The sequence below is a fragment of the Siniperca chuatsi genome, linkage group LG13 (assembly GCF_020085105.1).
Source record: "Siniperca chuatsi isolate FFG_IHB_CAS linkage group LG13, ASM2008510v1, whole genome shotgun sequence".
Classification (NCBI taxonomy): Eukaryota; Metazoa; Chordata; class Actinopteri; order Centrarchiformes; family Sinipercidae; genus Siniperca; species Siniperca chuatsi.
The window spans coordinates 20,127,362-20,151,918 of NC_058054.1; the positions used below are offsets into that span (position 1 = coordinate 20,127,362).

The window sequence follows — 24,557 nt, forward strand, 5'->3', positions numbered from 1 at the left end:
TTCATTTAAATAGGCCACTACTTAAGAATTAGCGGAATTCAAATACTTTGTATACATGTGACATGGTAAACAGTCTTATTTGTAGTAATCCAAAAAAAGATTTGAGTTTTAAAAAAAAACTGTGTTAGCTAGCTCACAGGAAGCTCTGTTTTTGCTAGCTCACAAGTTTAATTTATTAGTACTGGCTACAAGAAGGTTATAGCCACTAGCTAATGTGCCAGTTATACTGATGATGGTGTCCAAAAAATGAATTAGTTAGCTAGCTAACTAGCAAATTGACATGATCAAATCAGTAATTGCCGATATTCTTGATCAAATGACCAGTGCCCAGCCACACAGCACACAAAAATGGTCTGCGAAGCAGAATTACCTCATTGTGAAAAGTTAATAATTTTGCTAAGGGAAAAGCATCAGCAAGCAGACTGTACTTATTTAAAAACACTAGTTTTATTAGCTGATACATTGGTTTCTCTCCTTTAAGGTTCAAATGAAGTTTCTGGTGGAGCAGATGAGAAGGCCTGATTACATGGACGCCCTGCAGAGCTTCACCTCCCCACTGAATCCAGCACATCAGCTGGGAAACCTCCGGTAAATAAGAACTCCCTTATCTAACAATTCAATTAAATTCAAAGGGGCTTAATTGGCATGGGAAACAGACGTTTACATTGCCAAAGCAAGTGTGAAATAAAAACAAAAACAACAAAACAAAAACAATATAAAAATAAAATAATTAAAACAAAATAAAAGTGTAAATAAACAGAAGAATTGGGATTTTGCTGTTAGATATGTGTGTGTGTGTGTACATATATATATATATATATATATATATGAGAGAGAGCACAGCCTCATTTATTTGTAAATAATGTATATATTGTTTTGAGTCAAGACTCGTGAGCACAGTCACATTTACTGAGATTTTGTCTTTCTTTCTGTTATTTTTTCCCATCTTTAAATATATCCCTGTTTCTGTTTCAGCCTGGAGGAATGCAGGATGATGTCATCAGCCAAGCGACCTCTATGGCTTAACTGGGAAAACCCAGATATGATGTCAGAGCTGCTCTTTCAGAACAACGAAATCATCTTCAAAAATGGAGATGGTGAGTGTTTTTCCCTCTTGTATCTCTTGCTGCCTCTATCTCTAATTGTCCATCCTTGCCTCTGTGTATCAGTACACGCACACATGCAGACTCTTGCTGAGCATGCAGCATATTTCAGTCTAAGTCTGTAGGGCATATCATAGCACACAGACATAACCTCGTCTATGCTCGTCTATTTACACGGAATTCAGAAAGAACAAGTCACGTTATTTTAATCGCACTTCACCGCAGCTGCTTGTGCATTGTGCTGCACCATCTGTGACCAAACTGACTTTGACAGCTCTGCTCCATAATGCATCATGGAGTTGATCAAAGAGCAGCTAAGCAGCTAATAATCACCTTACTGTCATCCACCTCCTTGTCTCTCTCTGCGTCTGCAGATCTGAGGCAGGACATGCTGACGCTGCAGATCATTAGGATAATGGAGAACATCTGGCAGAACCAAGGCCTTGATCTCAGGTAGGCTCCTCACTTCACCATGACAGCAAGGATGCAGTTGCACATTAACAGGTGCTGCATACTTTCATGTTCTGCATTCCATACCTGATTAGTGGCAACCCCTGCCAGCCACCTCAAGTCATTTAATATGAAGTCAGTCACTACTGTCCTAATTATTTCTGCCTCTTTGTTTCTTATGTCCTTTCTCTCCCAGGATGCTGCCGTATGGTTGTCTGTCAATCGGTGACTGTGTGGGTTTGATTGAGGTGGTGAGGAACTCTCACACCATCATGCAGATCCAGTGTAAAGGAGGCCTAAAGGGGGCACTGCAGTTCAACAGCCACACACTGCATCAGTGGCTCAAGGATAAGAACAAGGGGGAAATGTGAGTGGCAAAAACAGTGATTTATACAGCTTTTCTAGTCTTCTGTAGGCTGTAGACGTGGTGTTAGTGATAATATAAACACTAATGTGAAGCCTTAATTTATCTTTTTCTTCCTTTTTATGGGAGTACTTGCATACAGTCATTGAATCCTCCATTTCCATTTATTTGATTTCTTAGGTATGACCAGGCCATAGATCTGTTTACGCGGTCATGCGCAGGCTACTGTGTAGCCACATTTATCCTGGGCATAGGAGACAGACACAATAGCAACATTATGGTCAAAGATAATGGACAGGTAAAAATGAAATTTTAACATCCTTTCTATGTTATGTATGCATACTTTCTGTTTCTTTGTTAAATAATTATTTCTTTTCTTACTTTTCTTATGTTTTCACAGCTGTTCCACATAGACTTTGGCCATTTCCTCGACCACAAAAAGAAGAAGTTTGGGTACAAGAGAGAACGTGTGCCCTTTGTGCTCACACAGGACTTCTTGATTGTAATTAGCAAAGGAACTCAAGAGTGCACCAAAACAAGAGAGTTTGAAAGGTAACACCAGCAAAAGAGACATGAGTTTGTTATCTTGGGATAATACAAAAATGATCAGTTACTTATAAAACCGAATCAAAATGGGGGATTGAGTTTTTTCTGTGGCATTATTAGATTAAACTATTAAGTATTCTATGTGGCAGATTTGTAGAATATCCTGCACTTTGTCTTCATTTTTCTTCCATGCTTGTATCCCTTTTTGTGAAGGTTCCAGGAGATGTGTTACAAGGCGTACCTGGCAATCCGGCAGCATGCCAACCTCTTCATCAACCTCTTCTCCATGATGCTGGGCTCAGGAATGCCCGAGCTGCAGTCATTTGACGACATCGCTTACATCAGAAAGACCCTGGCCTTGGACAAGTCAGAGCAGGAAGCCCTGGACTACTTCATGAAGCAGATGAACGATGCTCACCACGGCGGCTGGACTACCAAGATGGACTGGATCTTCCACACAATCCGCCAGCATGCCATGAACTGAAATGACAACTAAAGCAAGACAGGAGTGAAGGACTGTGGCAACAACAGAACACTAAGAACCAAAAGAATAGTGATAAGGAAGAAAGGTATTTTCCCAGATACACTAAGGCCTGGTTAATACTTCTGCCAGTGTGACTCTAAAACATTACCTGTCAGCGCACCACAAAATAAGCGTGCTCAGAAGGGCCTGTTTCAAGGACATGATGCCTAAATGCTCCTGTTTCTACAGGTTTCTGAATTTCTTTTCCCTGAACTATGACCTTAAGAATGCAGGGTGGAGTTAAATTTCATCAATCTTCTTCATAGGAACTAAACAAGTGTAATGGACCTCGGTAACGTTGGCCTAATTCACATGGACAAATTTTTCTTTTTCTTCTTTTTTTTTTTATTCCTTTCACTACATCTAAAACCATCAGCATTAAGAAAGGAGCATCATGAAGTGGTATACCATAAGCACTACTGGCTTTTCTAATGATGAACTGATAGAGTGTAACTGCATTATTTCCACTACCTATTTCGAACTGATGAAGACAGGGAAGATATCAGCGCACGCAGCCATGCCAGCTGAGACAAAATGAAAGGGACAATGAGAAGCCTGGCGGATGACCACAAAATCATGGTTACCCCTTAAAGTCATAAAAAAAAAAACCCAACACTCTTAGTGCAGGACAGACAGAGGACATTTTGTTAAACACTTAGCTAGCATTTAACTCTTTTGGAGCAACTTAAATAACAACTTATTTGTAGCCTACAGATGACGTGTCCTCAGTTTAGAAGTCATGTCAGGACAGATAACTGACTTCTGTACAGCAGTATATCCATAGACTTGTATGCATTCTGTGCACATATTCCTTCTTGAGTCTATTTTCTACTGAGCCAAAGTACTAGATGTGTAACCCCACTACTCAGCAGTCTTATTGTAAAAAAAAAAAAAAAAGTCACTACTATTCCAAGTCTTGTGTGTACTCATAGCACTGATCTCTGCAGTATTTGGTTTTGTTTTGTTTTGTCTATCAGTATTATTCTGTCAGATGTTGAGGCACAAATGTTCGTCATCCACCCCCACGCAGTTGGACCACAGATGGACTTGAGAAAACCTTTCTGATGGTCCGCTGTATAAGATGTTATGAATTGGTCTTTGTTATTCAGCTGATGACGACAAGAAACGCAAGGGAAAAGGATGTGCAGTGTTCCTTCTGTGTGCTGTGCTGTTACACTATGCAAGTTGTGATCCTAATATGTACTGTATACTGCAAAAAAAAAAAGAAAAAAGGTTGATGTCAAAGTGAGGCAGAGAGAGAAGAGCATCTCCCCCGACATGCTCACACAGAGCAGTGTGTCAGTGGACTTTGTACAGACAGTAACTGGAAGAAAACAAAAAATGCTGCACTGTAACAGAATCGTCTACTTCTTCCCAACAAAAAGAACTGTGAGAAACGCCTTTGGACCCTGCCTTTCGCTTCTCCTTACCAGGTTTATATTTGGAGCTTCAATCTAAGCCATCTGTAAAATGTTTTGACTTTTGCTTCTGTCTTCTTGTTCTCGTTTACACGTACGACAGATAGTTTAAGACGGACTCTCTCCTCACACATGGTCCCAGATCGTGACATCCAGGTAAAGAAAAAGAAAAAAGTAACCGAAGTGAATTTTTTTTTTTTTTTAACTTTCCAAGTGTCTTCTTCCCTCCTCTTTCCTATGATTGTCACCCTTATGTGTGGAAGAATAATCTTTGCAGGTTTGCTCACTGCACAGACACATACGTAAGAGGTCAGTAAATGTTCTAGCTTTACCAAATGATACACAACAGGGCGGTTTCCTGGACACTCAAGTCTGTCTGAAAGTCCAATTTTTGTTTTCTGTACATGGGTAAGGACTTAAAAATGCTCAGGAAACCGATCCTACTGAGATGCATGTGCTTCTGTACAGGTTACAGAGCAGTGGGCCGGACCCAAACTGAGAAAACTAGACCCCATATACTTTATTGAAGAACTATCTCAATGATGCTATTTCCCTTTGTACTTGTTATGGTTGTTTTCCATTTCTCACACTGCATTATGCATGAGGTCCCCGAATATCTCCTTTTTTTTTTTTGTTTGACCTGACGTTTACTTGAATTTCATGTATAGAAATGACCTTGTTACTTGTGTGAGGTACAACAAAGTCACAATGAAGGTAACAGATACTGATAACTGCTACTACATGTGCAAATGCTTTCCTTGAATAACTACAGAGGTAATATATTTTTGTATTTTTAAATGTAAGCAAACTCCTATGTAACTGCTAACCAAAAAAAAAAAGAGGAATCATGCATAACATGCACCACCCTCATACGAAACCCAGTAGACAGCTTCTAGTTGTTGAAACGATATGAATGACAAAGCAGAGGTGAATTGTTGAATGAAGGACAAGGACTTAATGCTGTTGTCAGAGTATGATCTTCACATTAAGTGGAGATCTCTTGCCCTAAATGGAAGTCTGTAAGCACAATAAGGAGGAAGAAGCTACCCTGCATGTTTTAAAAAGAATCAGACTCCTATGTTAGTTATATATCCATCTGTATATATATCATAAAACCTCTTCAAATATTTGTTTTAGTCATCCTCATATGACCATGTCTGATAAGAAACTGTATGCTTTCATTTATTGTACTGTTGAATAAAAACTTTTCTCCCTATCTAAATAGATTACTGGGCAGTTGATCAAAATGTGTGAGGCACTTTCATGATAAAAATGAACATGAGTTTGGGACAAGGCTTGTATCAGTAAACAATCCTTAAATTTGTGTGAAACATAAAAAAAAAAAAAAATTTCCCCTCAAGCTTCCCATAGAAAACTACATACAAGACTCTTTACTGGGTGAACCGGACTGGTATGTATAAACTTTCACGAGTGGTCCTAAACTTTGACTTATAAGTAAAACGTGTTTTAGTAAGAACCAACATTTTATCAAAGTCAAAGTGTGATTCTTAAGTGCTGACTGCAGTGACTCCTAAGTGATGTAAAATAAGGACAACAATCATGTCTACCCAAAATGCCTTCCCTTAAGCACTGAACCAGCCAATAGCAGTTTCATACACACCTTGTCAAGACTACCCATCATGCACTGTATGCAACATTATATATGCTTCAATATATTGAAGCGTGTAAGAACAAAGCTTTTAAATAACTTTATTTATATAGTACCTTGTCAACAAAGTTACAAAGTGCTTTACAATATAAACATATAATAAAAGCAATTAAGATCCAGAACTTAAGATATAAACATGACAAAGTCATTTAAATAATTACAACAAATACCATCAGATTAAGAAAAAGCCATACGATAAAAGTTAGTCTTAAGAAGAGATTTAAAGGATGATACAGTGTTTGTCTTCCTGAGATCCTCAGGCAGGGAGTTCCACAGCTGAGAGGCCTGGACCGCAAAAGCCCGGTCACCTTTAGTGACAAGTCGAGATTTTGGAACCAGAAGTAAGGCCCTGCCAGAGGATCTCAAGCAGCGATCAGGCTCATAGGGAGCTAGCAGATCACAGATATAGGCAGGAGCCTGACCATTCAAGTCTTTAAAAACAAACCGTAAAATCTCACAGGTAACCAGTGAAGGCCAGCAAGGATGGGGGTGATGTGGTTGCTTCTCTTAGTAATAGTTAAGTGTTAAAAGCCTGGCAGCAGTGTTTTGTATCAGCTACAATCTTTGGATGTTTCACCTGCTGATACCAGAATAAATAGCATATAGTCAAGTCTGGAAGAGATAAAAGCATGGATGACCTTTTCTAAGTCTGTAGAGGAAAGGAATGACCTGATCTTGATTAGCAATTCAGGACTGCACCACTTTAGTCACCTGAGCATCAAAGGACAATTCTGAATCAAAAATGACACCTAGGTTGCAGGCCTCTTTTCGAACATTATTAGATAAAGCACCCAGACTAGAGGAGAGATTATTAATGCTGCTAGTGCTTGGGCCACAGGAGGTAGTTATAATTACCTCTGGTTTGGAGTCATTCAATTGCAGAACATTTTTGGACATCCGATTTTTAATCTCTGTGAGGCAGGACATAATGCAGGATGTATCTGTACCAGGCTTTTTCGGGACATATAATTGGGTGTCTTATGCGTAGCAATGGAAGTCAATGTCATGGCTATGCATGATTCGAACTAGGGGTAGCATGTATATGGTAAACAGGAGGGGACCCAAAATAGATCCTTAGAAGACCCCACAAAATAGAGGAGCACGAGAGGAGGAGGCATCTCCAAGTACTACAGAGAAGGACCTGTTCGACAGATAGGAGATAAACCAATCCAGAGCCACATCACTGATACCAACATACGTCTTCAGACGGTTGATTAAGATATCATGGTCCACTCCACTGTCAAAGGCTGAGCTGAGGTCTAGGAGAATTAAAATGAAATACAAGCCAGCATTGGCTAAAAGCAATAGGTCATTAAATAAAACCAGAACCAGCACCAGCAGGACCCGCACTGTCTGGGACAAGGCTGTAAAGTCCAGAGCCAGGATGTTGGGCAGGGTCTTGCTGGGGAAACCATCAATTAAAGCTAAAAGCAATAAAGTTAATAAAGTTACAAATCAGTTTTTCTGTTTCCCTTCCTGGTTCCTTTCGGATGCAACCCATCATATTTAAAAAGGTCCCACTCTGTCCAGAAGGAATTAAAATAATTAATAAAACCAAGACCAGTGGCAGTAGCAAATTTTGCATCCACAGGTGCAGACTAAAAAGACGGCTAAAACGTTTAGAGCTCTTGGTCATAGTAGGAGTGGGACCGGACAGGACACACCTCTTAACCAGGCTTTCAACTGTGGAGGCCAGAGACTCAAGTTCATAATGCAGTTTAATGGACTGCCTGCATATGACGTCATTTGTGCCAGTGTGCACTATCACAGTGTAGACACAGGGGTGGATGTTAAGGAGAGCTGGAACTAGTTCAATAAAATCAGTAAAATTAAAATTTTTATCTGAGCTTATGGCCGATCGTTGACGAGCTGGCTGAGTGCAGGTGAGCTGAGTGGTTGATTACCTGGTCTGATGTTTGCGTGGGGGGAGGCAATGGGCTAATAGCAGGTGGCTATGGTATATAAGTTATTTTGACAAGATCAGATATGCTGTTTGGGATATTGTTCATAAACATCTTAATGAGTAATTTAACGCTAAACTGAAAAGCAATGTTTCACTGCCCTCTGTGGTTGAAAGTTGTCAGAAGTGTGCTCTGTTTTATCTCTAACCACACCCAAAAGTGATGTCACAGTGTACTGACACACCCTGGAGTACACTGTACATCGCTGCAGCAAGGTGAAAAGTTAAACCACTGGAGGTCAGCAAAACAAGATTATCAGATAGGGTTAAGTTACTCTTTAAAGAAGTCAAAGAAGGATATAGTAACCATGCGAAAACCATCTGATGAGGCCCTTTAGAATTTTTGTATGTTTACCATGTACATGTACAATTATTTCTGGTTTTCTGAAACGGAGAACATAGGGGTTGATTTAAAATAAAACATTTCCTTAAATAGTTTACCTCCAAGTTTATATATTTGGAAGAAGCTTAATTTTTCATTTCTATGTTTTATGTTTTTAGAATTTATATAAATGTGCTTACTCAGTTAGGAAGACATTAACATGTCTGCATTTTGTTGTATTCATGCTGAATTATTATTATTATGGATTTGGTGGTTTCAACTTTTTCATTTTTTTGTTGTGTGGGTATTGGGATGGACCTTGAATCTGTTTTTCATCAACTTACTTTCTTACTTACCATCATACTTTTTCATTGTTGAAAGATGTGTGTGTGCCCTCTGTGCATGTACCACAGCCATCTGCTGGTCATTAACTGGGTTCAGAAGCCTGCAGAGTTCTGCTGAGACTAATTCTCTACACTTAGGAAGGTTTCTGCATGGCACTTATTCTAAAAAATTAAGAGAATAAGAATTTCTTTTTGACACACTTAAGACCAAAATTCTACTCTGAGCGGCTTCATACATACCAGCCCTGGTTCACAGTATGCACCAGTTACATGTTTGCAAATGGTATTTTTGGCATGTTGCAGCACGCTGGATATGTCATGAAGGAGACTGCATGCTGGACCTCCGGAGGAGTCTGTACAGTTTGCCTTGAGTGTGTCTTGATGTCAGCCTGCCCCCTGCAGTCTTACTGCACATCCCAGAGGAGAGATGGGCTAAGTACTGTGTCATCTTCACAAGGCCCACCAACAGAGCTCCGCCACCCAGCATCAGACAGGGCCACAGCAATGCAAACAAGGCCTTCTGATAGGTGTACTTCCTGTTCAAGATGACGTCCCCGGAGTGCCTTGTGCGGTCAGTGAAGCAGGATGAGGTGCTCCCCTGATGATTGTCCAAGCTGTTTTTCACTTTCTGGACTTCCTTTTGAAGTTCTGTTCTGTCCATCTGACATTTGGGTATGTAGAAACACTGGGAAAGAAAAAATATGATTCAAGTGTAATTTTTATCAAGTGACCTGCTTGTTACAGTTGGCAGCGCTGATTGCAATCAGTGACAGGACCTGCAAGGTTCTTTTTGACTCAGTTTTTTGTCTGCAACAAAAAAAGCCTTTTCTAGCCTCCATGTGCTGCACTGAAAAATGTTTCATACAATTCCTCTGAATGGAGCAGAAATGCAGCACGAGAGCATCTCCTAATAATGTCTTCTGGCTTATTCACGAGGGTATAGCAATCAGAGTACTGATAGTTTTCCATTCTGTCAGCTAGTTCAGAACAGTTTTTGCCTTCACTGCTTTCTCAAGTCCCTGATTAGATGGCTAATATGAAAACTAGGATGACTGAGCCCTGAGAAGCAAAATTAAGATCTACTACACAGAGTGGTCCTACATGTCAGTTGTAGTACATAGACATAAAGCTTTAATGCTCAAATCCCCTCCTCAAGGGCCAATATCCTGCAGGTGTTCCTCACTTACAGTCAGCAAGCCACAACTGTTGTGAAGCAGATCCAAACCGGAGGCTAATAAAGCTATAAGGTGAGACCTAAAACCTGGAAGTTACAGCCATAAATCCCTACCTCAGGAGCAAGTAGGACCGATTCCTCGTCAAAGTGCAGAAAAACCGTCTGATTGGAGCCCGTGAGGTTAACCGTCACCCTGAGGCACGGCACAGTGCTCACACCTCTGCAGTCCACCCACTCCTCCAGGATTTGGGTTTTCAGCAGAACACAGCTGGCCTTCTCCTCCCAGTTACTGGGAAACAAGGGGAACATTTCGGTGTACCTAAGCCAGCCAGAGTTTCCAACCCTTGTATCTCTAACACATGTAAATACACTCTCACACCAAAAAGGCAATAATTGTTTCTTATTAGATCTAGGATGTGAGGGGTGTTCTTAATTTACTTATGGAAGCCCATCTCTGCCAGGAAAAGAAAAAAAAATTATGAAAAGCATGATAAAAAATAAAAATACAAAATTATGAGATACTTACTATCTCAACTTTGACTTAGTCAACATTTTAACTTACCATGAGTATTTTCATTTTTAAAATGTCTAACTTTAAATTTATTTTAGCGGCATGGCTATGTCAGTGTTTGTCTGCCGGTCGACCACTTTGGTCCAGACTGAAATATCTCAACAACTACTGGATAGATTTCCATTGACATTTGGTCAGATATTCATCGTACCCAGAGGATGAATCCTCATAACTTTGGTGATCCCCTGACTTTTCATCTAGCGCAATTAGCAGGTTGACATCTTGACAACTATGGGATGGTTTGCCATGACATTTTGTACATGCACCTATGTTCCCCTTCAGGATGAATATAAAAAATTATTTTATTTTCTCCAGTACTTTTCCACTGTTAAAAATCACATATAAGTCATAGGACCGTCTATCATATGGCACCCCTTCTAGCATTAACAGACAGACTACAGTGTACCTGTTAACATAGGGTTTGATCATAGTGATGCCGACCACAAAGAACATGAGCACAGAGAAGGCCATCATGGCGAAGCCCAGCAGGATGGCTCTGTCCTCCCCGACACTCAACACTGGCATCTGGGTCCGAGCCCGCTGCCCTCCACGCCCATCCACCTCTCTACACCGCTCCTGCGCTGTGTGGAGGAGCTCTCTGTGTCTCTCATACACATGCACACACACACACACACACACACACACACACACACATATAGGGATACACACATACTCACATGAATACATGCATAGACAACAGGGACATAACAATTTAATCCAACAGTGATACAAATTAGATTTTTGATTCAATGCATCAACAAATTTCATGTTTGACTCATTCATTTATTTGGTTCATTTGATTAATTTTCTTTTCTTTCAAACTATTTGATTCCTCTTCAGGGCAGATTTAGTTAGATTTACATTTTTGAAAGAAAAACGCATGTAAGCACTAGTTCAAAGATTGAGATTTATTTTCAAGTTTAAACTTTGGCCTCTAATGGATGCAGCTCGTTTGTCTATATAATATTTTTAACATCTTCCTCCATGATTTCCTCTTTTTATGTAGCTTTGCACAACAGAGAGCTCATACAAATTTAACTAGTAAAAACTAGTGCTTTAACTTCATTTCTTGTACTGGCAAGATCCATTTTAAAGGGGCACACTGGCGATTTAGTAGCCTATTGTATTTGAATGCGACTTGTCTGTATGACTGTTTTTAGGCATGGCGGTGCTTTGAGCTAAATGCTAGCAGGTATAATGTTTACCGTGTTCACCATCTTAGTTTAGAGTATTAGCATGCTAACATCTGCTAATTAGCACTAAACACAAAGTACAGCTGAGGCTGATGGGAATGTTATTAGCAGGTATTTGGTCATAAACCAAAGTATTGGACAAATTAAAAAGATGACGCTAGATGGAAAGTCGAAGTTATTACAGTGGTGAACTGAACATTACAACAACGATCAAAGTGAATGCAGGAGAAGCCTCTTATGAGACAAGCCCTGAACGTTTTTCATTAGACCCTCTAATTAAATACCCATGTCTTTCAAACTCCACAACCCCAGTTCAAAACACAGGCTTTCTGGTACAAAATTCAAGTTTCAAGCCAAATGTGAGAACCCCGATGACCTCATCAAGTGTTCGATAACTCCTCTATTGCCACAAGAAGTTTATACATTATACAATTGTTTTTATAGGACGAGTAGTACTCCTTGTAACAAATTAACTGAACTTGAAATGCAAAATTGGTGGAGTGCCCCTTTAATGCAATTTTAACCGATGTTAGTCATTTCAGACTTCTGCATCTGGCTTTTCAGCCTTGTGTGTTTTTTGCACCCCTAACAGACACATACAGTACAGTGTGTATAACCATGTTTTTCCTTCATAATGACTTCCCAACAGTGTTTTCAAACCCTTGCTGCCTGGCCCAGTCGATCGTCCTCTCTTACCGTGTCTGCCGCCTGCGAGCACCCTGCAGGTTGATGTTAATGGGGATGCTGAACGACCTCCGGGGAGAAGCTGTGTTCAAGAACATTCCCACTCCTACCTCTATCTCAGCCACCTCCCAGCCCCAAGTATGTATATCCACCTAACAAGCTCCTTTCTATCTGAAAGTCAAATGTCCTTCTGTCAACAGCTGATCATCTTGTTTCTCCAACAGGCTCCAGCACGGCGTGGTGACTGACAGAGTGGACTAGATTGCAGTTTATTCACCGGGGAACTCCCCGTTGTTTACCAAGGCTCAAAGGTGAGTGCAACAACACCTCCCACCCTCATGTGTGTTTCTATGGAAACCACCACAGGTAAGGCAGGTAGGATGCTAATGGCCTCTCAGTGGGCCCGTGATGTTTAGCTCCATGCAGCAGTTTGTCACGGAAAAACTGAATGAATCCCTTTTAGATTATTACCTTTTTACACAGAATGAAACAGCACGATGACACTGCACAGGTGAGTACATGTTTTCCTTGAAGTCAGTTTGAGAGCAGGAGAAAAGGGCGTAAAGTTGCAATTGCATGCCAAATCAAGCACCTTTACACACATATACAGAAGACATACTGACCCAAACACATGTGTCCTGTGACTTTTCATCATCCTGTAGACATGTTGAGCTCCAAGCCTCTCAGATTGTCCCGACACTGTGTGACATGAGTGCAAGATGCTGAGCGAGTTTATATATGTTATTCAAACAATCGAAACTCTTTGTATTATTCATGGGTTGCTGGGAAAACATATGGAGGTATTAACTTGGTGACAGTTCTGTTTAATATAACAAGCCCAAGGCTAGGAACACCACAGCAGCTTGAAAATGGAGCAGTTTTCAATAAAACAGACAGCGATGTCATACCTAATTTATTCAGTATTGAATACAATAGAGTGTTATTATTTTTAATATTTTCCTTAACCTTTCTTCACACATTCTGGTGTAAGGCTTCATATTCTGGTAAATGCAATTGTGGCTTATCTCATATATTTTATTACCTGTATGTTTTTATTACTGATGAAGGTGATGTATTGTATTTGTGAACTGGCAAAAGGAGTCTTTTTTCATTAAATGGCAAAGTTATTCACATCTATAACCTACAAGAGGGCCGCTAGGCCTGGCACTTTTCTTCACAGGGTTGTGGGAGAATCAAGTCTTTTGATATAACTGAAGAAAACAAGATTAAAAATGTATAAAGCTCAGTGTACTTTACCTCACCTGGCAACCCGAGACACTGCCTTCACCGCGAGGCTCACAGTGTAGTGCTGCACTGTGGACGTGACTCAAACAGAATTTCATCTTTAACATAAATGCCTAATGGAAACGGACTACTGCAATGGCTTCAAACTGGACTATTTTGTTTACGTTGCTGATTTGATGTATTCTGTTGTGCGTTTCAGGTGAGCTGAGCTTCTTCTATAGGAGAAGCATTGCGTGAGCTCTGTTTTCTATCTCTAATAAGTTCTGAAATGACCTTCTACGATGGTAAAAGAAATTCCTCTGATTATCCAGGCCAGCAGTTGTAATTGGACTCACAGTGTTTCCTGTTATCTGATTATGCCACTGAACAACATTTCTGAACAACATACGCAGGCAGAGGTTCGTGCATACAAGGCAGCAAGTCACTGAACACAATGGTTAATCACCAAAAGCGGAATCTAACTTTTCTTACCATTGGACTGATATTTATGCTGAGCGGCATTGAGTACGGTAAGTTCATTATGACAGCTTTATGGATTTGAAGACATGAGATAATGGTCTCATTAGAGCAGAATCTGCCTGGCATTTTGGCTATGAGCACACATCACACAGGATATGGCATCTGATTTAAATGAAATATATTTTGCTGTGTGTAAACGAGGCTTGTCATTTATGCATCTCCCTCCTTTTCCTCCACTCTCATCCTCCTTCATCCCTCTCTGGTGGTCTCAGCCGTCATTCTGCCTACAATATGGAGGTATCTCCAGATTTTGGAGGCCCCTCCTTACTTCCTGGGTCTGGGTCTGTCTGCCTTCAGTCTGAGCGGGCTGGTCACAGGCCCGCTTTTTGGGTTTTGGTCAGACCGGAGTAAAACTACAAAGTCCATCATCCTTTTCTCCAATCTTTTTGAGATTGTCGGTGAGTAGTCAAACCACAAGACAAATCACATGACACAGAGAGTCAGATTTTAGAAGCCACTGGCATGACTGTGTGTTCAACAAACTCTGTAGCTCATATTTGGGCTTTGTCAGAAACACTTCACTCATTCTTTATTCACTACACGCTACATAGGGAATTCTATGTAAAGGACTATAAAGTGTCTCAGATGAAAAACTCAAAAAAATTCCTTTCATTTGGCAGCTATTTCAATTAGCCTTTTTCCCCCGTCTGTGGAATGCATGATGGTTACCACTCAGTTAGCAGCCAAAAATTGTAAACTACTTTTTACAGTGTATTGTGGGGATAATTTGAGTTGGATATATGCTGACTAGACATTCACACAACACTATGGTAAAAACACTAGCCATGCTAGCTACAACTACTACTACATACTAGCTAAAAGTTAATGCCAGCATGCTAACATGCTCACAGTGACAATGCTAACATGCTAATGTGTAGTAGGTATAATGTTTTCCGTTGTTCACCATCTTAATTTAGCACGTCAATGCTAACATTCCCTAATTAGCACTAAACACAAAGTACAACTGAGGCTGATGGAAATTACATGTTTTAGGTGGCCTATTTGGTCATAAACCAAAATTCTGGACACACTGAAATTTTGTCCTGATGATGGCGCTAGATAAAAAGTTAAAGTTGTTACAATTTATCTGAAGGGCAACAAATTTCATGACAATCCATCCAGTTGTAGAAATATTTCAGTCCAGACCATGCCACTAGCTTTGCTAAACACGATTTTGGATACAACCTTCTTGTCAAGCTTTGTTTCACACTGGAGATGCATTTTGATTCCCAAGCATGATTTTCATTTTCATTTGTTCTCAGGTAACTTCATGTATTTTATCGGATACTCAAAGTGGCTGTTGTTATGCAGTCGGCTTGTAGCAGGTGACACACACACACATGCATGCATGGCATGTAAAAACACCCAAAGCACGTACTGTATCAGCATGCGTGTACGTTGTGAAGGTGTAACAGAAGGATGCTGTTTTCTTCTCAGGTGTCGGTGCAGGAGCGGGCTCCTCCATCTTTGGTTTCCTGACTCGGAGCACTCAGCCAGAGGAGCGCGCTGGGATCTTTGCGGCCATCATGGCCTGTCGACAAGCTGGCCTCCTTGTCGGTCAGTTTCTCCCCCTTCATCTTTCCACAGAGAGGGGTGTCATTTCACCTCTCTCCACCTCCTCTGTCTTCTGAGAAATATCAGACACCAAGAAGGATTTTGTTATGTCTTCTTTGATGTTCAGTTTCAACTGTGAGAAGGAGACATTCAATAAAATCACTAAGGTGGAGGCTACTGTCTCCACACATCCTCTGTTTTCATTCCATCTCCTCTTTAAAGCTCTTCCTCCTGTCTCTCCAGGGCCGGCGTTCAACCTGTTCCTGCGGCTGTGTGATTTCAAACTGGGGCCCTTTGTTGTGAACAAATATACGTCTCCTGGGGTAACAGCATCCAGATAATCAGTAATCTAAGGTTCTCCGAAAGCCTCATGAATACAGATACAATCGTCAGAAATAGTCATTCTACATTCTGGACTCCTCCTGGCTCACATGTATTTTTTTTCTATTTGTTCTCCTCTGAGTAAGAAGAATACAAAACGCCTGCAGTGATACTCAGGCCCGTAACCACCCGTATCGATCTATTTCCATCTCATGAGTCTCTGAATAAAACACCTGTAGAATGGATGTAGCTTAAATGAGATATAACAAAGCTCCATACGCCTACTTCCATTTTTCCACATAATTTGACACTGCACGTCTCTCTTTATTTCAACTGTGCCAAGTTACTTTATTTGTTGAACTCTCTCCTGCATATATCAAATACTTTGTCTCCTGATATTTTATATTTATAGGATTTTGATGTTGTAAAAAGGTTGTTTTTTTTTGCAGTTAAACTATAAAATATTTAAGGACATTTTTGTCTTTTCCTCCGACCCTCTCAGATCTTCATGTGCCTGTTATGGGTGCTGCTCCAGTTTGTTGTACTGGCTATGTACTGGGATGTACCACCAATCAGCTCAGAGGGGGGAGCAGTGATGATGGAGATGAAACAAGAGGAGGGTGATGAAGAGGAGGTGCCGCTGATAGGGTCCGACGAGGAACTGGTGCACACCTACAGAGCTGTCAACTCCGACCAGTTGGAGACCTCCACTGTGTCTGAGATGGAGCCCGTCCACGGTGCCTCGCCTATCTCGAACCCCTTCAAAAACTTCAGCGCTAGCAGAGGTGAGCGAGCAGGTTTGACTGCCTGTCCTGAGCAATGATTTTCAGCCCTCCTCTGCCCTATTCGCTGGGTTGAGGTAGGAAGCGGTGTCACAGCCAATGCACATGTTTCGTATCTGCTCTATTGATTTTCTTGCACACACACACACACACTCATAGTCACACACACTTTCCATTCTCCAGCGCTCTCTGTGGAATTCTATGTGGCATGTCAGATCAGATTCCCTGTGTATTGATTGGACTTGTGTGTATGTGTCTGGTTTATGTCAGAGTGTGTATGTGTTTATGTATACAGTGTATGATGTCAGGTGTATTATTGGGTTAGTGTCATAGTAAGTTTACATGGGATGCAAGCAGTGATTGTGTGCCGTTATTGATTAACTTTTTCTGTACTTTGTTAGTCTGTGTGTGTGTGTGTGTGTGTGTGTGTGAAACCTCTGTATCGATTCTCTCACTCTTTGAAGATGTGGCAAAGGGATGGATAGCAGACTTCTTTTTTTATTGACTGGCTTGCTGTGGTTGACTTGTGGATGAAATGGAGACAGAATTGGTAATGTGGCCAACATTCTTCTTATTGATTCCTTTTTGTTTTGAAGAAAATCACCAGAAACTCAGGAGCAAAACTGGAGGATGTCTGCAAGTCTAGCACATACTGTAGGAGTGTCTGTTAGCCAGAACAGTGTGTTGGGTATTCGCTCTCCTGTATTATTGATCTTCACAGACTTTTTGTGTATGAGAGAGGAATCTCAGGCAGATCTTTCACTTTCTTTCGAGTTTTTTCATTTCTGGTTGGGATTGTGCATCACAAACAACACAAGTGAAACAAGTGTGAATATCTACTTTTGGAACAAGGAAAATATTTTGCATTATTAAGCAGTATATAAACAATTAATAATGGTTTAAAGGAATAGTTAAACAGTCAGGGAAATATGCTTGTTCATTTTGCTGAGATTTAGCTGAGAAGATTGATACCACTCTCATGTCTGTACGCTAAATATTAAGATACAGTGGGTTAGCTTAGCTTAGCATAAAGACAGGAAGCAGAGGGCAAACAACTAGCCTGGCTCAATACAGAGATTAAAAAATATGCCTTTCAACGCCTCTAAAACTCACTAATTAACACATTATAGCTCACACATATAAGTCACTATGCCGGCCAAGAAATTGTTCCAGCACGCAACTCTCCCTAAAACAACAAATAGTCGTTTTTACATTTCTGTTGTTCAGTGTACAGACTAAACAGATGTGCTGGTAGGCAGATTTTGTTACCTTCTGACAGAGCCAGGCAGCCTGTGTCCTCCTGTTTCCAGTCTTTATGCTAAGCTAAGATAAGATGTTGCTGGCTCTAGCTTTATATTGAACGAACAGACATGAGAGTGCCATCGATCTCATCGAATTCTCAGCAAGAAAGTGAAGCATATTTCCCAAAATGTCTTTAAATGAATGCTTGATAACAGTATTATGTAGTTGTAGTAATACATAATATCTTCAGTTTTTAACACATTTATAAACAGTTTTAAATCTACTGGTGTATTATTTGTAAATGTTACTGTTAATAAGTGCTTTATAATTTTGTAATAATTGTAACTGGGTATTCAAAATTAGCTTTAACAATGGGTCACTGCCAATTTTACACATGAAGATTAGTTTACTTTTCATGAGGAGTACCATTTCAATTCAATTTTATTTATATAGCGCCAATTCATAACAGAAGTTATCTCAGCTCTGGAGGAGTTTTGTCAAGTCTGAGAAAATAACCCTGATGATGTCATCAAAGTAATCTTGGCTTGAATTTGAAGACTTACGAACAGAAAGTTTGTGTCACAAACTGGGACATGGAGTTTAGGGAGGGTCTAATGAAAGATGTTATCAAGTTGCATCATGGGAGTGGATCCAGTGTTTTTGGAGCTTGGCTCACACTAGGGAGCAAAAATCAACCTCTACTGTATTGATTTTTTACAACCCCTTCTCTTTCAACTTCATGAAAATGCAAAAATTAATCACTTGATAGTCCCTTTAAACCCATATGATAATGTTTAAACCCATATCAACCTACCTATACACACATAGAACTTGTAAATTTATAAATACACACACACATTAAAATACACGCATACTGTAAATATATACATTATACATACAGTACACACTGTATATGCAGTATAGTAAAAATGAAAATCATATAAATAATCATAAAAACACTGAACAGAGAGAAATGAACCATAGTAGATAACACACTGTAATATCAAGCCATTCCTCCAGCCATCTGGCACATACTTCCAGATTTAGCAGCAAGCCCGGCTCATTTTACCTCCTCTCCAAGTCCATAAGGGAGTTTTTGTTCCAGGAAAAGCTAGTATCAAAATTTGGAATTTATTAAAAAAAATTTTTTTCTTGCGTTATCATGTTTTGGCCATAAGAAAAAACCCCCAGAGCTCTCACTTATCTGTAGAAAAAGAAAAAGACAGTTTGTTGGGCTGGAGGATCAACATGACCAACCAGCCAGGATTCGTCACGCCTGCCTCTTTCAATCTTAAGATTACTTTCAGATAGTCCAAGTTTACTTTTCTCTTTAAACTTCTTTATCTCAACCTAACTTGAAACTTTCAGTTTAATGGTACCACTTGAGCTTGTTGTATGATTTTCTCTTTGGTTTCTCTGTTGGTTTTCTTTGGTATATCTCTCTGTCTTTCACTCCGCAGAGTTCCTGAGAGAGGAGGTGGTTGTTCTCCTCACGGCTCAGTTCATCACTCTCTTCAATCAGACAGCGCTCGAGGTGAGAGCAGCTACCGTTGAGATCCATCAGCCGGAGTTTCCAAGCATTTCACACAATGTCACACTATTTTACCCCGAGTTTCATCCAAACTGCATCAATCTGAGCCTTACCTGGAAAGACCTGCGCTGTTGCTTTGAGAAAATAATCAAGTATTGCTTAACGCTCAAAGTAAAACTGATTTAACAAGTGCACATAATCAGTCTCTATGTCCCGGACATGAAAAATGAAGAGGCCTTCACTCTTCTCATTAAACTGTGGCGACTGAATGGTCACACAGTGCTGACCTGGATTATATAATCATTTTAATATCAAAACAGAATAATTCAGTTGATCTGGACTGAATGAAGCCTTTTGAAGGACTTAAAAGGTGCTCGTCTCAGCTCTAATAAGAATCTGCACCTCTACCTCTGACTGAATCACTTTGTCTAACTGACTGACCTTGCGAACATCTTTCTAAAAATCCCCAGACCATGGTGACTCCTTTGACGCAGCGCGACTTCAGCTTTGGCGAGCTGGGAAACAGCCTGATGTATAGCCTGTGCGGGGTGGAGGTCATCCTGGGCTTCTTCTTTGTGCGCTGGCTGAGCAGGAAGGTGGCGGACCGCGCCGTGCTGGCCGTGGGCCTGGTCATCTGCTGCACCGCCTGTATCTGGTGCCTCATCTTCCTCTGCAACCCCCGAGGTGCTAACCTGTCCGGGAAGACAAACAAACACAAATGCAAAGACACACACAGACTGCCTCATGTTCTGTACCAAATCCTTTCTGCGTGGCTGGTGTTGGTGTGTAGAGCGCAGCAGAGCCATATTGGGTTACACACTGGCTGAATTGAATGTGCTCCGTAAATGATATCACTCAGGCTCTGGCAGGCCAGCAGGAGATCATACAGGCAAACTGGATCCTGTATTTTCATGTTGGCCTGCGTCTGTTGCTGCTTGTCACGTTTATTGCTCTGATTACAAGTGACAGGTGCAGGAGCTGGGGCGTGCATGAGTACATATAAAAGGATTACAGTAATCTAATTAGACAAAAATGCTATTTGCTAAGGCATATCCTACATTTGTTTGCTATTTGTTACAGTTACAGTTAAAACAACCAAACAAAGAAATAAAACCTTAAAGGCAGATACCTGAAGAAAAATATGTTTTTCTCGGACCTCTAAGAAACATGTTTGATTGATGAAATTGCATTTTGATTGTAAGATTATAGACTTTCAGCGTATGCAGGAACATCCAACAGTTTGAGTGGGCACAGATTCACACAAACATGTGCATGATGCAAAGCAGCAGAGAACAAAAATGTAGTGGCTGCCAGCTTGGCAGTGGTTTCGTTTTCAGATAGAGCTATCTCTAGTGGTGCCAATCCGTTTGTGGAAGGAACTTAAAAACCAAGAGAAGAAGGGATGGATAACTGAAGCATGATCTGTCACACACTTTGAATCATTATCACTACGCATTAGAAATAAACAGCGACAAAATATTATAATGTAATAGCTAAGATATCTATAAATGTATTGATTTTAAGTATGTGAGACTTAGTGTTAGATTACAGTCTGTAAATGTAATTGTTTAATGATATGCTTCATGTAATTTGGGGACAAACAACTGCAATTCAGTAATCCAGGGTAATATTTTTCCATTATTGCCAGGTGGTTATGGATGGGAGCTGTCGGCCTTCATCATCGGTGTGTTTCTGCAGCTGCTGGGGCTTCCCTTTGTGGCTGTGTCTCAGGTGTCTCTCTTCTCCAAAGTGACTGCAGAGAAAACACAAGGTTGGCTCATTTTACTTTGGCGCTGTTTGCATGGTTCAACATATTAAAACAACAGATTGCTGCTCAGCATATGTGATGCAAAGAAACAGTTATATGTGCTGTGTTTTCTAGCCATATTTTAAATGTTTGTAGATGAAAGGAATAACCTTTAATTCTTTGTGATGCATCACCAAAAGGATTCAGCCAAGGTGTCAGACGCTCAGTTGGGGGCTTGGCCACCATCTTGGGTCCTTTGTGGGCTGGAGGATTGACCAATAATTTGTACATAATGCTGGGCATGATGCTAGCTCTCCTCATAATGATCACAGTAAGTAGAGCACAGCTCATTTGAGTATTTAATAGCATCAACCAGATAGAAAATCTGGAAAAAGATGAATTAAAGGAAGAGTTTGATATTATGGGAAATATGCTTATTCGCTTTCTTGCCAAGAGTGACATGAGAAGATCGATACCACTCTTATGTTTGCATGATAAATGCTGGAGCCAGCAGCCAGTAAGCATAGCTATAAAGACTATAAAAACTGGAAACAGGGGAAATGCAATCTGGCTTGTGTTCCAAAGGAAACTCCTATATGACAACCTAAATATAAATAATAGCTTTCTTGCCCAAAGTTTTTGAAAAGATCGATTTCACTCATATCTGTCCGCTAAATCTGAAGCTATAGCCAGCAGCTGGTTAGCTTAGCTTAGCATAAAGACTGGAAATGGGGAAACAGCTAGCCTGACTTTGTCCAAAGGTAACAAAATACACCTGCCAGCACCTCTAAAGCTCACTAATTAACACGTTATCAGAATCAGAAGTACTTTATTGATCCCCGAAGGGAAACTCTTTATCTTGTTTGTTTAAACCGTACAAAAACTGAAGTGTAAAAACAACAAGTTTTAAACGATTACAGGATTAAGCAAATAAGATATAATGAGTTAATTAGTGAGCTTTAGAGGTGCTGGCAGGTGTATTTTGTTACCTTTGGACAATGCCAGGCTAGCTGTTTCCGTTTTTAGGCTAAGCTAAGTGTCTCCTCCTGGCTGTAGCTTCATAATTAAAAGCTTAGCTTAGCTTAGCCTAAAGACTAGAAACAGGGGGAACAGCTAGCCTGGCTCTGTCCAAAGGTAACAAAATACACCTGCCAGCACCCCTAAAGCTCTCTGATTAACATGTCATATTTTGTTTATTCCATACAAATAGCCTACCAAAGTGTAAAAATGTCTATTTGTGGTTCATCTAACTCGCGCCAAGAAAGTGGCAAGAATGAATGTATGGCCCAAAATGTTTACCTATTGCTTTAATTTTGATCCTGTCAAGGAGCTGGAATTGACATAGTTAATGCTTTAACCCAGTGCCTCTTCTTTTCCAGCCTACCCTGTATGCACCTTCTCCATTAGAAACTATTCAAAGCTGTGGCTTAAGAAAGTTTTTTTCACATACCCAAACTGAAAAACAGTAGCTACCTGCCAGTAAAATGCTTAACTCAGCATGTCCTTGATAACCTCTACTTATTACTTGGTGCACTCTATTCTCTAAAGCCACATCACGCTGTACATTTTTGCAGGTTATGACAGTGCTGTCCTACGACAGCCTGACTGAGCCCAGGGCAGTGCAGTGCGCCCGGAGCTCTGACAGTGGAGGATAGAGCTGCAGTCTGTCTGAAGAGCAGGAGAGGCTAAAGACGGACAGAGGCAGTGCCCTTCACTTGTGGGAGAATCAATACGAGTCTGCTGCAGAGGAAACTGTGTGGAATAAAAATGTTCAAAACACATGCTGTACCTCAGAACCTGACATAAAGGTACATACATATCACTATCAGACTATTAATTATATTTTACACAAGGGGGCACCATTGCTCTCATATTGAATATTCAGAGGTGTAATTGAAGATGAAAGCCATTATTTTTAAACTCAACTATTTATATTCCCAGGTGTTGATGCAAAGATAAGAGAGCAGGTTTTTCCATGTGACCCCTGTGTACCAAATTTTCATTTCTTGTTCAGAGTCTTTCTTCCTTTACAAAAAAAACCAAAAACCCCTCACTGAAAAGGAAACAGTTGACACAATGGGTGCAGAAGTGGAGTTGTCAACATCTTAGCAGCTCCATGTCAGTGTAGCTGATAGAAGAAGAGAGTCAAAGAAAGTGAAGCTTTACACATGCTTTGATATTTATTTGTAGTGTTGAAGTAAAACTGTGTTTTTTGTGTTAAAATTAAATACAAAGCCTCGGATGTGACTAAACGAGATAGATGTTATCTGAAACTATTCCTCTATATCTTGTGTGCAAATGAGAAGCTCCTGAATTAAAACCAAATTTTAAAAATACTTGTTAATTAGCCCTCTCTATCGTTTTACTATAGGGGGGATTTAAAGTTTAATTACCTTTATTCATAATTCAAAACATGAAAAGGTGTGACTTGTGTATGGTCAGCTGTTCTTGCCTATATTCTCCTCTAGGATGTGCTGTATGCTACACATCTGCGTCTGAGAGGAGAATGCTGTAAGCAATATCAAGGCACTGTAGATTCCCTTTGTATCAGTGAACATGGGTTTGGCCAATCTCTGTGTTTTTGCATAATTGCAGATAAGGCTCAGTAACCTTTCCAGTTTTCTACACTCAGCATGTGATGTTTGGCTTTCCAGAGGCTTTTTGCCTAAAATGGAAATTCTAATCTCTGGGACTCAAGGACATAATATATATAAGTACTTTCATGCCTTGATCAGCGTATTCATGTGCTTGACATTTTAAGGGAGATAACAGGGTGCATAGAATCAGGTCAAGCCTGAATTTACTCTGTTTGAACTAGCTCGCTTTTTCAGCATGATTCCTGCTCTTAAATAAACTCCTATACGACAACCTAAATATCCACAACCATTGCTAAAGCCCCATGTAAACTTGCATTTAAACCTTCAGTTCTCCTCTATAACATTAAATATTCATAAATATATATATTTATATTTTATATATATATAAATAAGCATCAATAGTAGTTTGAATTTAAGAAAAGGCAACATTTTCAAGGTATTTTACTTTGAAGTATGACTATGTAATTTTTAAAGAAATGACACAGTCCTCCTCTTACAAATGAAAAGTTGAATTCATAAACAATAAAACAGCCTTTCTCATTTCAATACACCACTGTTACATTGCTGCTACAGCCTCCCTTGGTCTGGTAAGACCAGTAGTGTAAGGTGGCCAACTTTGGGTTGATATAGCTGCTGCTGTGTAAATGACATTACTGAAACTGGTTGCTGACTTTATGACTTTTGCTAATGTCACACTA

At 40.1% G+C, this 24,557-nt stretch overlaps 3 protein-coding genes across 7 annotated transcripts in view; 2 read left to right on the forward strand and 1 right to left on the reverse strand.

The window, feature by feature from the left end:
* The window catches only part of LOC122886592 (phosphatidylinositol 4,5-bisphosphate 3-kinase catalytic subunit alpha isoform), a 13,662-nt gene extending 8,036 nt beyond the window's left edge, over positions 1–5,626 (forward strand). Inside the window, exons 15-21 of the mRNA XM_044218971.1 lie at positions 482–588; positions 976–1,097; positions 1,478–1,556; positions 1,750–1,920; positions 2,098–2,215; positions 2,318–2,469; positions 2,677–5,626. Coding sequence (XP_044074906.1) covers positions 482–588; positions 976–1,097; positions 1,478–1,556; positions 1,750–1,920; positions 2,098–2,215; positions 2,318–2,469; positions 2,677–2,947 — 1,020 coding nt within the window. The 3' untranslated portion in view covers positions 2,948–5,626. The remainder of the gene's footprint in view (positions 1–481; positions 589–975; positions 1,098–1,477; positions 1,557–1,749; positions 1,921–2,097; positions 2,216–2,317; positions 2,470–2,676) is intronic.
* On the reverse strand, positions 3,868–12,447 carry kcnmb3 (potassium calcium-activated channel subfamily M regulatory beta subunit 3). Of its 2 annotated transcripts, none has more exons than XM_044218982.1 (4): positions 12,334–12,447; positions 10,851–11,042; positions 9,988–10,162; positions 3,868–9,384 (listed from the first exon to the last, which is right to left on the reverse strand). In XM_044218982.1, the coding sequence occupies exons 1-4, from the start codon at positions 12,417–12,419 to the stop codon at positions 9,016–9,018; spliced, it is 822 nt and encodes a 273-aa protein (XP_044074917.1). In that variant the 5' UTR covers positions 12,420–12,447; the 3' UTR covers positions 3,868–9,015. The 2 variants fall into 2 exon arrangements, with proteins under 2 accessions (XP_044074917.1, XP_044074916.1); XM_044218981.1 differs by having other exon boundaries at positions 10,851–11,048; positions 12,334–12,419.
* On the forward strand, positions 12,322–23,598 carry mfsd8l2 (major facilitator superfamily domain containing 8-like 2). 4 transcript variants are annotated; one of them, XM_044218975.1, is made up of 13 exons: positions 12,322–12,459; positions 12,546–12,632; positions 13,959–14,075; positions 14,298–14,483; positions 15,348–15,410; positions 15,523–15,642; positions 15,883–15,962; positions 16,463–16,745; positions 19,445–19,518; positions 19,986–20,199; positions 21,164–21,286; positions 21,463–21,593; positions 22,837–23,598. In XM_044218975.1, exons 3-13 carry the CDS (start codon positions 14,000–14,002, stop codon positions 22,915–22,917), a joined length of 1,431 nt encoding a protein of 476 aa, XP_044074910.1. In that variant the 5' UTR covers positions 12,322–12,459; positions 12,546–12,632; positions 13,959–13,999; the 3' UTR covers positions 22,918–23,598. The 4 variants fall into 4 exon arrangements, with proteins under 4 accessions (XP_044074910.1, XP_044074909.1, XP_044074908.1 ...); XM_044218972.1 differs by lacking the exons at positions 12,322–12,459; positions 12,546–12,632 and adding exons at positions 12,754–12,832; positions 13,766–13,850; XM_044218974.1 differs by lacking the exon at positions 12,322–12,459 and having other exon boundaries at positions 12,505–12,632.
* Positions 23,599–24,557: the final 959 nt, after the last annotated feature.